Raw genomic sequence first — 16,089 nt, forward strand, 5'->3', positions numbered from 1 at the left:
TCTGGTTTGCAGGTGCAGAAAACTGATTCTTGGGGAGGTCAGAGGACATGCCAGGAACCTATAGTGTGAAAGGCAGACCTGGGATTTGAACCCAGGCCTCCCTCAATTCAGAAAGCCCTTTCAAAGGTGCCCCCTACTAGTTATTTTTCCCATTTTTTGGACCCTTTCATGGAACTTTTACCAAAATAAATAATAGCCTTCTTCTTCCTCAACAGGGAATTTTGAAAGGCTTTAAAATTTGAGTGTGAGTTCTTCCAGGTGGAGGAGAAAAATCAGGCTGAATACTGCTTTATTCTTATAATACCCCCAGAATGTGGTAGGAGCCAGGAGTCTTTAGCTTCTTTTGAAAGCCTCAGGTCAGAATGAGAGTAAATGGCCTTCCCTGGGCTTCCCCGGTAACCTTGCTATGGTTCTCTTGGAGTGACTTCATTCCCTGGTTTCTCTCATATTTCCATGGCTTTTAGTTATGGAATTTGCAATTAGCTTCGGTATTGGACAGCAAAGTATGTATCGAAAAATCATTGTAAAGAAGCACAGCTGACATTTTGTGCTTGCCACGTCAGAAGAATCAGGATCCAGGTGTAGATATGAACTGAAAGGTGGCTGCCTAACTACAGTGGGGGAAAACGTGTAAAGATAGGGTCAATTTTGAGGTTCCTCCTCTGCGGTGTGTCAGGGGAGACCGTTCTACCCTCTATTAAAATTCTCCCTTATCCTCCGCAGGTAAAATACAAAGGAGAAATTAAACAGGCAACGGCCATTTCTGATCCACCAGAGCTGAAGAGAGCTAAGGAAAACCAGAAGAACATCAGCAATGTGTGACCTTAGTAGCCTTTTTTTCTTATGATAGCAAATGTATTATCAACATGTCAATGAAGGGATTGTGTTGATAACATTTTCATAACCTTGTGTTGACAATTCTGCTCTCCATGGACGGCCAGTTGACTTGAAAGGTTGCAGGGTCTGAGGTGTGGTGGGTACAGCCAGGCATTCTCTGCTCTAGCATTCCTAGTGACCGCCAGCACGATTTTTGTCTATCCATCACTGGGTGTCCCTCTCATCTTGTCTGCACGTTTCCAGTTACCGTGGTTCCCCTAAGGGATGCAGCGGTAGCTTCTAGCATCTTGGCCCTTCAGATAAGCTTTCCTCCTGCCTTTCCTACTAGTATGTGTTCTTGTTCATTAGCCTGTCCTGTCCCATCACGCACTCCCAGCTACTGTCGCTTTATTTTTGGGCGATGTCTTGGGGGCAATTATGAAGTGTGCATGCCTGAAGAGATCACATGGGATGGGACCCACGGGGGCTGTCAGTTTTTACTCAGGCACCAACTCCTGGCCTATTCTTAATCCCCTTCTGTTTCTGTAATCCATGGCTGTAGTTGACTGAGAGAATCCTTTTTTGAAGTCATTAACATATAGATTGGGTTCTCTGGAAGAGGAAACCTGGAAATCTATTAGGTTCAAAGAACTCTTTTATTCCTCAAACCTTTAAAGTCTTACGAGCAGATTATAAGACAAAGGCAGGCCATTTTTTGGCACTTTGCCTCACAACTGTGTTTTGGAGAAGTAGATGCTCAACTTTTCCTGATATATGTAGAATCACGGTTGACATAACTTCATTAATCTCAGAAAGGAACATGGTTACTGAGAAGGAGAATAGAGTAGTGGGAAGCATGCTGGCCTGTTTGTGGATGACGTTGGTCACTATTTAGGCATCTTTTCAAAAGTTCTGACGTTGGTCACTATTTAGACATCTTTTCAAAAGTTCTGCTGCAGTTAATTACTGACAAACTGTAGCAGTACATGGGTAAGGAGTACCTTTAAGTAATATCCACAAAGACATTTCTTCTCCTATTCCTTTGTGATACAATGCTTCTGACAGCTTTACTGATGGTATGCCCATATATTTGAGTACATTCGCAGTGACTCCATTCCCAGGGACTCATGCTACGGGATGAATGAAACTAGATTGATTTAAAATGCAAGCATTCTAAGTATGGCTAGCCCTCTAGATAGCATTCTCTTTTTTCATAGTTCCCTTTTCTTGGCTAGCTCTTTATTTATTTATTTTTTATTTTTATTTTTTAAAGATTTTATTTATTTATTTGACAGAGAGAGCAAGAGAGCAGAAGCAGAGGGAGTAGCAGAGGGAGAAGGAGAAGCACGCTCCCCACTGAACAGGGAGCCCCATGCAGGGCTCGATCCCAGGACCCTGGGATCATGACCTGACCTGAAGGCAGATGCTTAATGGACTGAGCCACCCAGGCACCTGTTGGCTAGCTCTTTAAAATAGCTACTGTGAGACTCCTATTTAGTTGAATTGATTCACAGTCCTCTTATTTTTTATTCTCTGAAATGATAGGTTTATTATAAAGGTCAGCTGGGAAGAGCTACAGCTTTAAGTGTAACTCCTGAAATGGAAAGAGTGAAGAAGAACCAAGAAAATATTAGTTCGGCAAGTGGTTTTATTCGTTTTGGTCTGTTATAAAGGATGCATCCGTTATTATTTACTTGCAGTCCTGTTTTTTTTTTTTCTTGTGAAAATAAAATGTATTTTCAAGCGACATTTGTGATACACGCAGTAAGTACATGTGTTATTTCAGATGACTTCCATTGCAAAACTTGATGTTATCCTGCAACCCTTCATTGCTATTTCCAGATGTGACCAATGGTTACATTCAAAGCTTAGTTTTAAACTATATCATGCTCATTTAAACAGTGATTCATGTTATTTTAGCCAGTGTCTTTGAAAGTGGTAAAGTCTTTGATGCGGAAGTTAAATAAGTGTCATTTTGCAGATGTATTTCACTGACTGTGGATTGTCAAATGTTCTCAGCAAAACAAAATCAGAAATGACTCGTTACTCCAGAGTAAGATGTAGAGGAAAAAAAAATCTTTCAATGCATTGAATACAGAATTCAGTTACTCATTAAAGTCCCGTGTGCACCTCATTGTCTTATTTGGATAGTACACTTTCTCTTAGTAAGTATCAGGGCTTTAGTTCCAAATTGCACATATGTGCTCAGGTCCTCAATAATGGCCATCCTGATGTCATGCATAACCAGCTTCATGAACAGCAGTGTTCTGCTGGTCAGCCGTCAAGAAGAACTTTCTTATGCCTGGGAATCAGCACTTAGGTTTAACAGTTTATAGCTTTCCAGTGGCATTTCTGCCCAGAGATGCTGACTGTATTTGACATAAACTACCTTTAAGCTGTGGCTGCTTACAAGGAAATTCGATTTGATACTCCTTGCTTCTTATCTTCTACGGCGGGGAAAAAAAAGAAAAGGAAATAGAGGGATGCTTGGGCTTGGTACGCATTCTTCAACAGTGTTACGGTGGAAAATGGGGAAATCCTAGAAACAGGAAAATACATTTAGCCTTCATTTGGTTTGGATTTTTCCTATTTAATTTAAGTGTGATAACCACTTTTCCTGACTACATTGTTAGTGGATCTTGGTCATTCACACATCTGTTCTCAAAGACAGTCTTTGCTGTAGCTTTTCAAGGTGAACTTTGAGAGTAAAATTTTAGATTGTTACCCTAGAAATGGTAGGTAATTCACCGAACAACTTCGCGGGGAAAGAATTTGTGAATATGTTGGATGTGTTTCACTCATTTGGAAAGTTTGAAAGCTACATAATATTTTTTCTTATAATTGTCTTATTGTTAAGTACATTCTACTATTTACTTTGCAGGTAAAATATACCCAGGACCATAAACAGATGAAAGGTAGACCAAGTCTGATTTTAGATACACCTGGTCTGAGATATGTCAAAGAAGCACAAAATCATATTTCAATGGTAGGGTACAACCAGCTCCTTCTTCTCATGACTAAAACATACTAAGGAATGGCCCCACCAAGTGTACTGACGGCGTCGTTCACCATTAATCTGGATAACTAACAAAGCATGAATACAAAACAAAATGTGGTTGGGCCCATCCTTTTGGGGGGACTTTCTAATCACACTGGAATGTAATGGACATATTTAGTCTAATAAAGTAATTTTTCTCAGTGATATTTTGGGTGTGTTTTTATTTCTAACATGACTACTATAAATGCGTTTTACGAAGAACATTTGCTTGGACTTCTTTTCAATTAATTTTAAGACAGAGTTTGGTATGTTTACATGTTGCAAAGAATATAAAAAATGTGTATGTTTTTTAAAGCAGTTTCATGAGATACAATTTATATGTGATAAGGTTTACTCATTTAAAGTGTACAATTCAGTGGTCTATAGTAAAATTCACAGATCCAGTATCAGAACATGAAAAAAGTGTATGTTTTAAGTATATATGTCCATTTTTGTAATAATATACAAAAATTATATATGTAATTATTTGTAACTCTCAATCTAATTTTAAATAATACTGTTTTCTTGGATAATTGTGTGGAAATAACATATCATTTTAATACCTGTTAAAGGTTCAAAGATAGAAAATTAATTGGTATCTAAGTTAGTACATTTTAGGGAATCACCAGGATTAAAAAAAAAATATATATCTTTTAAACCTTCTCCCTGATATACTACACTGGTTTATATATAAAAGAGCTGCTAACCATAATGATGAAAAACATTGTGAAAGTATCAGTGCTTGATATCTGATGCTAGGACGCTGACATTTCAGACACTATTTTTGGAGTACTTGAAAAAGATACATATATGTGGAAAATAATCTAGGTGCAGTTGAATCTAGATGCAGTTGATTCTAGAAACATATATGTGGAAAATAATCTAGATGCAGTTGCCATATCAAAATTTTGTGAGGTATGTAATAATCAGGAAATTCCAGTTTGAGTTAATGTTGTTTTTCCTTTTTTCAGGTAAAATATCATGAAGATTTTGAAAAGACAAAGGGAAGGGGCTTTACTCCTGTTGTAGATGACCCCGTGACGGAGCGAGTGAGGAAGAACACCCAAGTGGTCAGCGATGCGGCCTACAAAGGAGTCCATCCTCACATCGTGGAGATGGACAGGAGACCTGGAATCATTGTCGGTAAGCTGATGGTCTTTCTCTGCAGGCCCACACAGTCAAAAAGATTGTCCTTGGCCTAGCTTTTGAATCGGCCTCCTTATTCACTAGACTCCTCCTCAAGTGTTTGATGTGGTGCCCAACTGAAAATGAACCACAGGCTAAGTGCTACTGCTGGTGCCATGTTGAATGGGATCCATGGTACTTGCCGGGTTATCAGTGCCAATCCTTTCTATTATTGGACGTTCTCTGTCTTTAATAAACTTTCTACCCTTAAGAGTGTTCTTACTTGTTAAGCAAAGAAGCAGCCCAAATATCAGACGTGAGTGATAACAAAGGTTGAACAATTATTTTGTTTTCCTTTCGCTTATGTGTTTGATCAATGCACTGTACTGCAGACATTGTCTACATGGGGGACAGAAATAACAGAAATAATCCCATTTTGGTCCTTTTACCACAAATAAAAGTGCCAGAGAGATTCTGATGGTATTCCATAATATGAATAGCTTATGTTTTTTTGAATATTATCTCTGAATGGGGATAATCGGGAGCTGTCTACAAGCACCATAAATCTGAGACAAAGGAAACTTTTCACTGTTCTTTTTCTCATCTGTCTGGGGACATCCTAGGAACGTAGTATTGAATGGCGGCTGAGACAGCAGTGATCATCCCAGAGTCCTAGGCAGGGCTAGAAAAACAATTATTGACTTTTCAATACATATCAGTGACCCATACTTCCAAATGACTATTGTCGGTATTTTTGTAGCTAGTCCAATCCTAAAGCTCAGATAATATTTTTGGGAATCATTCCACATGCTCATCCATAATCTTCACAGGGAAGAGTTTAGTTTTTGGAACTAGTGAAAGGCCGTTTAGAGGTGGGCTGGGTGAGGGAAGTGTGTATCTGACTGGGTAATGTCTTAATGTAAAGCAACGGTACTGAGGTCAAGGCTCTAAGTTCCTTGAATGATTTAGTTAAGTCTGAAAATCCTTTCCACAGAGGGATTCCACACACATTTGCACACTATTGATAGCTCTTGCACATCTTCCAAAGGTGATCGTGTAAAAGGATCACAGTAAGTTGGATGGATGGGTTGAGATGTTTTCATTGAAAGTAACATGGAGTTAATTTCATTGCTTTGGATTAACATCTCACAAGGGATATGAGTCCGATTCATCCCTTGAGGGTGGAGACCCTGACGGTGCACAGCTTACACTGGGGTCCTCTGCCCTAGATCAGGGGCCAGGAATGAGGGTGAAATTCTTGTTAGAAACTGGGAGATTGTCTAGAATTGAGCTCTCAGAATTAAGTACTCACTACCTTTGGGATAAAAATCATTATTTTTAAAAAGCTTCATATATGTCTCTAAATTATTCCCTTATTGGGTAATCTGGAAGTCACTTTATTTCTTCTTATTGGGGGAGACTGTTTTCCATTGAGGACTTTCCTCTGAAGCCGTAAAATGAAGTACATTCAATAAGTGAACTTCTGAGCCAGGCAGGGAAATGCAGGTTTGGAGATTTCCTGAGCAGTTCAGACTAAGCCAATTTGTGCTGCTTTGATTTTTGCTGGAGGCTCTGCTATTTACTAGTTGTGTAACCATGGCCCGGCTAACTTGATCTCTCTATGCCTTAGTTTCCCCATTTATAAAACGGGGATGGTAATAGTTCCTACTTAAATATGGCATGAAGCATAAGTGACTTATGTTGTAATGGACGGTAGTGCCCAGCACATAATACAAATTACAGATACTCAGAGCTCCACTTCCAGCTCATTAATTAATTGTTTTTACTCAAGCTCCATTTTAGTCCATAGCTAGATTTTTCACTCTCCTGTTGTGAATACTGTACTGTGCAGATCATTTTAGGACCTGAGCACCATTAGTTGGAGACACGGGTAAACCTGGAAGTTACTGTATTTGGATTTTGCCTCCAACTCAGATAGGAGAGTGAATTGGCTTGCTTGGTCTGATTGCTAAGTATGGCAGTGAACACGTCTCTGGTCCTTTGAGAGCTGGAAACTGCTCCTTGCTCATCTTTCCATCGCTCACCGTTCCTTGCTCAGTGCTGTGCTTTATTGCACTTTTCCAAAAAATGTGTCTTGTGTGGGTTAGCTTGCACTCACGGGCTCCCAATGAAAGGTGGGCTTGCCACTTACCTACATTTCAAACACTTATTTCGGGGAGAGAAGTTTTTGTTCTTTGTTTTCTCAGACAAAAACCTCTCAGTCACTTCCTATGAATTACTCACGTGTCCTTGATCAGGAGTTTAAATCAAACATTGTACCTCTTTCAGCGTGTGGAGAGCACGAGGCGGGGGGTTCAGGGAGGCGGGGAGTTGTCCGGTGTGTTGGGTGATGAGTCACAGGCTCCAGATGGAAGGTCAATGAAGGATAAACCAGGCAACTGAAGTTTGCTCACAAAGTTTTCTTGCTAAATCCTTGTGAATGTGACTGTCCCTTTGTTCTCCTCTGAAGTCTGCAGGGCAATGGGTTTGCTTATTACTGGTTTGCTGATTACATGCATCTTTTTCCAGACTTGCACTTGACTCTGATGCTGACTTTTTAAAATTCATTCTTGATTTGTTGATTTCTTCTTTTTGGTAAAAGACCTCAAAGTTTGGCGTACAGATCCTGGCTCCATCTTCGACCTTGATCCCCTGGAAGACAATATTCAGTCTAGAAGTCTCCATATGCTCTCTGGTACTGCTTACATTTTGAGTTCCTCCCCATTTACGTGGTTTTGTCCTGAGAGTGAAGCTACTCTAAGTGGTAGAAGCTCATGGTACCAATTGTGTGATGTAAATTTTAAAGTTGAGGATTTGAAAAACCAAAAAAAAAAAAAAAAAATGCTCTGCTGCTTTAAAATACCATTAATCATTTATGAAAACAAACTTTCCAAAGGGGATTTTTAATGTATCTTAGATTCGTTTGTTCTAGATTCACTTAGAAAGGTGTCCAGAGATTCCTGATGTCTGCTTTTCATTAGTGAATGCGGTTTTATAGGTTTTCTGGGCTTTCAAATGCAGTTATTTGGACTGCACTAAAGTGCTGAGACATACAGGTTTGTTTCATGGAAAACACTGTTCCAACATTTTAAAGGTAGATGTTAAGATTTATATATAAAACAGCAGGGAGGTTTTCTATATAGCATCATGAACGTGTTAAAATAAAATAGACTTTTAGGTACCTTTAAAATGTATCTCTGAGTGTTTGTATAATGCAAAATTTACAGTGTATAGATATGCAAGTTTATCTGACTTTTAATTTAGACTGCATGTTTCTAATTAAAAGCAAAACCTGAATGGTTTGGTTGTTTGGGTACAGTGATAGCATGGTTTGACATTTCAGACTTTCAGATAGTATTTAACAAACTGAAGCTTTGACAGTTATGCAGTTATTTTAAACAATATAAATAGATGTGTCATATCGTTTGGGTCTGACTCTAACCCCTGATTTATACTCTACATTTAATTACTGACATTAATGAAATTGAAAGCCCACGGCAAAGTAGGAACTCGAATACTTTTGTAGTCAGTTTGATCCGCATAATCAGCCAAATTGTCATTAAATTTTTGGAAGATAAAGAAAAGGCAACAAATGCTGTATGCTTGGGGATTCTTGAAAGCAATTATATCTAACCAGATGTTATGTTTGATAGAAATATTTTAGTTTGCCAGTGTTTTCTTAGTTCTTGTCCATTTCCCATCCCCCATTTCTCCTTTAAAATCTAGACTTACAATGGGTATAAACCATTGTTCAGCAATGTATGCTGACTTTGGTAGTAGGTGACTAGAGCTTATAATAGTTGAGCTTTGGGATTTTTATTTAGTAAGAAACTGTTTTTCTTCCTTGTTAAACTTTTAAGTAATTTTTCTCTTCTTTCTTTCTTTCTTTTTTTTTTTTTTGGTTCTTCAAGTCACTTAATCACAAATCTGAAATTTTTCCCTCCAATATAGAAAAGGCGAATCACTATAGGAGACACCGTTCTCGATCTCACTCGAGCAGTACTTTTGGTACAGGTCTGGGAGATGACAAATCAGAAATATCCGAGATTTACCCTAGTTTTTCATGCTGCAGTGAGGTAACCAGACGGTCGGATGAAGGAGGTAGCAAACATTAACCAGTCTTGGAGAACAATAATTCATTTTGTAAATATGTCACAAGTGCGTCTAACATTCTTCACCTTTGCACAAACACATAGCCTGGGTGTATTTGAAAATTTTAAATTCTGTTTAGAAAGTTGAGTCCTTTTCTTTTAAACTACTAATTTGCATTCCTGCATGTTTGTTTTTCCTGTTTTACTTCCCTATTTTCACCACCAATGGATCTTTAATAACAAAAGGGTCTTGGGACCTGCTACATGAATCTGTTTCACAGTTGGATGTGATGTACACAGCCTGAGTACACAGCCTGAGTGCACACTGGAGTTCTGTGGAGTTTGTATCTGATCTCCATTAAGGAAAATCCATCTTACAGTTATATTTGAGTGGCTAAGAGGGGTTGCTATGAATTTGTGTGCATTTACAGTATCAATATACATTTGCAGACAGAGCTAGATCTTGCCTAAAACAAATTGGATGTGATACTTGAAATATGAGATTTTTTTTAAAGTGGAAAATACTGTTGATTGTTAATAATCTTCCCTATATTTCCTGTAGTCATCCTCGCTTCTGTTTTCTGCATCCAAGCTGGTGGATTAGGTCTAGATCTTTTAGTTGAAATTGTTCTGGATGTTAAACGAACCCTGTGGATAAAGGTCTTATTGATATTTAAGACTACGGTGTGGCTACATTTTAGTGCCATGGGCAGTGGGGTAAGGGGCCAGAAACACATAAGAACTACTGGAATCCTGAATTTCCTTTTTAACCACAGAGGTTGTATTGCTGAAATAAATCCCTAAGGCAGGCAGTTTTGATGTTGAGCAACTTAACATGGGGGTAGGGGTCGTTGGGGAGAAAGTAAAGTGACCGAAGACCAGATGAGACCATGAAAACTCTTGCAGTTGTGTGATTGTTTTTTTCCATTCGTTCGAATAAAGCACTTAGGAGGTTAAAATCAATTACATCCTGTACATCTTAAATTATGCCTTTAGGCCGGCCTTAGCCTGGTAGAAAGTTTTTTTTTTTTTTCTTCTATGTTTCAGCTTCACTGAGGTACAATTAGCATATAAAATTTAAGATATCGGAAGTGTCCATCGGGATGGTCTGATATATGAGCATGTTGTGAAGGGACCTCCCCCCTGTCTAGTTAATTAGCACATCCATCACCTCACATAGTTATCTTTTATTTGTGTGTGAGAGAACATTCACATTCTACTCTCCTAGCAAATTTCAACTAGACAATACAGTGTTGTCAACCATTATAACCACGTTATACATTAGATCCTCAGAGCTTATTCATCTTACGGCTCAACGTTTGTATTCCTTTCCAACTTCTCCCTATTTCCCCCACCCCCCAGCCCCTGGCAGCCACTTTTCTACTGTTTCTATGAGTTTACATTTTTTTTTTCTTTTTAAGATCCCTCCTTACTACAAAGTTTTAGAAGATCTCCTTTCTCTACGATTCTAGTGAAGAAGTTGTCAATTAGTTTTGCTCTCCTGTAGATGAGATAGACATGGGCGATCTCCCTTTTTGTGACTGCTCCTCTAGCAAAGGGTTCAGTAACTTCTTGAGTTTTTTGATTTTGGATTTGGGGTTATGGATTTCTCCCTTCAGTGTCCTCTGTGGTTCAGAATAGGAGAGGTACAGAATAATGGCAATGCTTGATGAGATGAACAAAACCCAAAGCAAATAAAAGAAGAAATTTCGATCCATCTTAGTCAACTTTACTCAGTCCAGCATTTTGGAGTTGATGCAATGTAGACTTTAAATTGTCTACAATTTAGACAATTTAGAGACTTTGCCTCAGCAGTGACCCTTCTCCTTCATCTCTGTACACCCAACACAGCCTTCATTCATTTATTCACCAAATGTTAATTGAGTGTTCTTTGTACACCAGCCAAGAGCCGGGATCCGGCGATGTGTGTAGCAGTGAGCAAAAGAGATGCGCATCTGCTCTAAGGGGCTTAGAGTTTGGTGGGGGACCCTGACATTAAACAGATACTGACCCAACTAACATATAATTAAGAACAGAGTAAGTGCCATGAGGGGAGAGCATGGGGGCTACAAGATGTATAACAGGGGAATTCCATCTGGCCTTGATGTTAGGGAAGCCTTCCCGGGGAAGGAAGATTTGAGCTGAAATGCCAATGCTCAATGCTGTTAACTAGGCCAAGGGGGCGTTGGGAGAAGAACGCCTTTGAGAGAGAGAACAGAACACTGAAATGATGTGTCAGTGAGATGTTCAAATGGAGGTGTCGAGTAGGCAGTCAGAGTTCAGAGGGAAGGCTGCACAGGATACAGCTGTGGGAAGAAGCGATGAGAAGGCCTGGATGAACCTGCACAGAGAGGGAGAACTCAGACCCCCTCTCCCAGATGTGTCCGGTCCCTCAGCACCTGCGGACTCCCTCCACTCTCCCCCTCCAGCACTGCGCCGTGAAAACCCACTGTTGGTGGGTTATCCCTTCTTTCTCTTCCTAAGCCACACCTTCTTTTTTCTAATTATTTTTAGCAAAAGGACCCTATACTCTGCCAAACTGAATGAGAAAATGTCTCCATTGAAAGATGGTATGCATAAGTATTCTCACAGTTATGCCAGAATGTAAGAGTAACGCATTAATAGGGAATAATTACGTTTTTTAAAATGGAGGAATTTCAGACTCCATGGAAGGTGGTGGCGGGGCAGTGAGAGGGGGGCGAGATTTCTGTCAGGAAGGGAGTGTCTCAGGAGCTTAAATAATGTCTTATAAAAATGCCTTTAAAGATGCCTTGTCATGCTCGTCCCCCTGTTACAGGGCCAAGATGCTCTGCTCTTAGTGATATTCCCTATTTTGGAAAATAGATATTGAGGTATAAAGCAAAGGTGAAGATGTAGAGTAAGTGTTCTAACGCGCATCCAAGTGATGGTGTACCCACAAGACATCTGCATTAATTCAAAAAGATTTTGGACTACACGGGAGTATGCTCCTAATTCTATTTATTTTAAGGGAAGCAAGGCACATTCTATCAATTGGCACCTTAGGTCTGTATTCAGATGATTAGCGACATACCAAACCTAATATGTTCAAAACAATATCCCTGCTCCCCTCCTCCCCCGCAGCAACCTGTTCTTTCTCAGGTTCCCAGTTTGCTAAGGGACAACTGCCGCTGTCCAGGTTCTGAGGTCAAACCCTGTGGAGTCATCCTTGGCTCCTATCCTTTACTCACACCCTCCTCCAACCCCTTAGCAGATCTTGTCAGCTCTACCAGGGAAAATGCATCCGGAATCCTAGTGCTTGGGACCCCCTCTGCCTCAGATCCTCACAGTGGCCTCCAGACTGTGTTCCTGCTTCAGCTCTTGTCATTCCACGCTGCCAACCCTCTGCCCCGCTCTGGTCTCCCCCTGGCGGCCAGAAGGAGCTTTCTGAAACGTAAGTCAGATACGTCATTCTTCCGCTGAATATTCTGCCGAATATAACCCAGATCCTCATCATTGCCTACAAAGCCCTCACCTGCTCTGGGCCCTGGCTGCTACTCTACGCTCGTTTCCTCCCATTCTCTGTCCACCCCCACTGTCCTGTCTCCCCGCTTTCCTCAAACCTTCCAAGTAAGCTCCCACTCCGGGCCTTTGGACTTAACTGCTTCCCTGCCTGGACCATTCCCTCTCATCCCCGTATTGGCTTTTGGCTAGTCCCACTTTTTTTCCACGATTCTGCTCAGATGTCACTTTATCAGAGAGACACTCTAACTACCAGAGATAAAATAGCACCCTTTCCTTCCCTGTCTGTGCCTTTACCCTCCCTTTTTCCCCCTCCGTTAGCATTTGACATCACCTGAGATATTATATATCTATTTGTTTATTTGCTCATCTGTCTCTGCCTTGCTAGACTAGAAGTCCTACAGAAGGTGAATACACGAAATGGCCAAATTAATATTTTTTTCCTGCTCATTCTTTTTTTTTTTATTGAGGTATGATCGACATATAACGTGGCATTAGTTTCAGATGTACAACAAACTCATAGCTTAAAAACTAGAACTGCATCTATAAATATATATAGTATAATTATTTTTTAAAGTACAAATCTATTGTGGAAGGCTCTTGAGGAAATTCTTCCATTTTTGTTTTGATGAAGTTTTGATATGTTTCAAAGACATTAAAGCATAGCTGGAAAAAAAACCCTAAAATGGAAACAATCCTAGTGTTGTTTTGTTTTATTTGGTTTTGTTTTCCTGATGGGGAAGGGAAGGAGTAGTGTCCATGACTTTTCGGTTACTTTGAAATTTAGGGTCCTCTTTGAAATGTGTACTGTGTTGGGCCCTGGTAAGGAGGTGCTGATTGACTCCATAGAAGGAAGAAACTTTTATGGTCTTGATGGCTATTTGGTGAAAACCTTTAGTGTCTTGAGTAAATCATATGTATTGGTTTAAATGCCATTCTAGAAATTGAAAAGAATTTTAAAACAGTACTTGCTAGTGGTAAGATGAAGAAAAAAGAAAATGTAAGTATTTAGAAATGCCATTTTTTCTTCCAGATTTTGGTGATTTTTTTAAGATCTACATTAAGATTTTATATGATGAAATGTGCTAAGTCCCAGAGAGAGGCTCTATAATCGTGGGTTCTCTCCCTGCCGTTGAGGGTGTGTGTGTAGCCATGCCATGTTGTAGTGGACACGGCACCAGGCCACAGGACAGGACTGTGGACTTGACCCTAGCTCTTGCCCACGTGGCCTGAGTTCTCTGGAGGCCATCTGACGTTAGACACAGAGTCCACATCTGTAACAAGAAGGATATAGGATAAGAACTCTCCAAGATCTTTTACATTTTCCTAAGCTAAGTGCCGTTAATTTAAATAAATCCCCGCCCCCTTGCTTTTCTATGTATGAGAATGTGCTTCTGTTCTAAAGGTGATCCATTGTACTTTGTGAATTAAGTGGCCGGGCAGTTAGGAGAGTTATAGTTTTAGGGTCCTTCCTATGAGTCAGAAGAAATTGTTGGGACAAAGGGTTAAACGATTGGCTCCTTTTCTTGAGGCAAAAGTACCGTGTTTTCATCATTCACATTTGGTTTTCATGAGCATTAGCATAGGGGCCTTCTCCTTTAAGTTTGTATCATTGTTTTCGTTATGTGTTTCTCGTGATATTTTCCCCCTCTTGCTTTGATTGCTGAGTATTTTCATTTTCTTATGTGATTATTTTGGGCTTTCTTACTTTTCAATCTGCTTTCCAAGGTATTAAGTTACCAAAGGATTTTCATTTTACATCTCTACTGTGTTACTTTGATTCAATAAAAGAGGCTTTTATTTAAACTTGATCTAATTTTGTTTTGATTCTTGAATAGTATTATTTGAAATTATCTTTATTGCCTTTTGGTATCAGATTAGGTTAACTTATTTTCATTTGACACACAGTTCCGTGACTGGTAGTAGTCCTGATGGTTCTTGCTTTTTCACTGAGAGGTTTTCTTTGATCTTTGTGTTTGTCTTCAGTTCACTTGCCGGCAACATCTATTTGCCTTCTAGTACCACTTCGTATTTCTTCGGTTGCCCCGAACTCACAGTGGTCTGTGTTGCTAGTGTTTGTATGTGTTTGCAATCTTGCCCGGTGTTTATCCTTCTCAGTTTGAGCTGCGTTCCATTTGGCTTCAGCTATTTTGTGTTTTCTGATTCCCCCTGGAGCCTACGAGGGTATGGGAGGGAATGGGGGAGGAAGAGCAGATGCACTTTTTAAAATAGACATTTGCAGTTTTCCAACCTTGTGAACCTTTCCATTTTGTTGTGAAGGAATGTGATTGGGATGACTTAGTCCTGCCTTCACTGATGGAAAAATGTGCTTCTGAATTCAGTGACTGCGTCAGCTGGGCTGTGCCTATAGCATTCCAGCCGGTGCACCATGTCTTCAGAAGAGGTTAGGTTGCAAGAGATGCTTCAGTACATCCTGGAACTCTCAGTAGATCGTCTAGCAGTGGACCAAGAGGGTGATGCACCAATTAGGGGGCCAAGTGCCCGAAACCTATGGGTGTTTTAAAGGCACCCACACCTCCATCTGTTCATTCACCAAACATTTATCTCCCCCTATGTGTGAGACTCTAGAAACAGAGAAAATAAAAATACAGTTATTGTCCTTGAAGAACTCACATTCTGGTGAGAGAGTGAGATGCATTAACCCATTGCACTCAGGAAGGCATTGTGATGGAGGGACACCTGGAGTTAGAGTTAGCCAGGTGGGGAAATGGGAAAGGAGTGTTTTCGGCAGAAAAGCAGCATACGACAGAACACAGCACATTGAAAACTTGGTGTGCTCTGGGACATCTTAAGCCCAGGGGCTGTGTGTCTAGGAAAGGGGCTGAAGACCAGACCAGAGTGTGGGGAGTGTCAAGCCACAGTCTCTGCAGAAACAGTGTGCAACCAAATATCTTTTCTGGGCACTCTGCTTGGGCTCTGTCCTGCAGAAGATATAGAGGCTATGTAGAGGACCAATTCCTGAGACTGGTAGGTAATTGGGTCTCTGACTTGGAAGTTTAACCCACTCTGGGAGCTTGTCTAAGGATCTAGTCTGCATTGGATGATTTAGATTCTGCCAAGAGAATGGACTCCTTGGGCGTCATGTGACCAGAAGGCCTGCTGAGCAGTCTTGTAGAGGGGCTCATGGTGCAGAGACAGCATTGTGGGTTTTTATTTCAAATGTCACAATGTCTCTTATGGTTGACGTTCATCACTGATGCAGAAGAGCAGAAACACCAAAATCATAGCACCTTCCTACTCTCACGACTTTCAGACTCCAGACTCCATCCTCCTGGATGTTGGATAGGCATCTCAAATCTTAGGTCTGGAACCAGTGTGTTATTTCCTGTCTTCCCAAACAAACCAACAAACAAATATCTGTTCTTGTCTTTGTTCACCATTGCAGCTGATGACACAATCATTCAGAACCATCTGCCAACAAAACTGGTGACATCCTTGTTGCCTTACTTCCTCTCATGTTTCATATTCAAGCCATCTGTAAACCCTGTTGGCCCTGCTCACGACAGAGATGTCCCCAAT

The 16,089-nt window shown here is 40.3% G+C and overlaps 1 protein-coding gene across 14 annotated transcripts in view; it reads left to right on the top strand.

The window, feature by feature from the left end:
* Positions 1–16,089, top strand: part of NEBL (nebulette) — a 350,953-nt gene that overhangs the window by 314,116 nt on the left and 20,748 nt on the right. For 8 of the 14 annotated variants that reach the window (XM_027594770.2, XM_027594773.2, XM_027594779.2 and 5 more), the window contains 6 exons: positions 724–816; positions 2,362–2,454; positions 3,698–3,802; positions 4,825–4,996; positions 7,581–7,673; positions 12,299–12,481. In XM_027594770.2, the coding sequence (XP_027450571.2) occupies positions 724–816; positions 2,362–2,454; positions 3,698–3,802; positions 4,825–4,996; positions 7,581–7,673; positions 12,299–12,481 (739 nt within the window). Of the gene's footprint in view, positions 1–723; positions 817–2,361; positions 2,455–3,697; positions 3,803–4,824; positions 4,997–7,580; positions 7,674–8,929; positions 9,080–12,298; positions 12,482–16,089 lie in introns of all 14 variants that reach the window. The other 6 variants (XM_027594780.2, XM_027594769.2, XM_027594775.2 and 3 more) reach the window with 6 other exon arrangements.

This window comes from Zalophus californianus, chromosome 9 (assembly GCF_009762305.2).
Source record: "Zalophus californianus isolate mZalCal1 chromosome 9, mZalCal1.pri.v2, whole genome shotgun sequence".
Lineage (NCBI taxonomy): Eukaryota > Metazoa > Chordata > Mammalia > Carnivora > Otariidae > Zalophus > Zalophus californianus.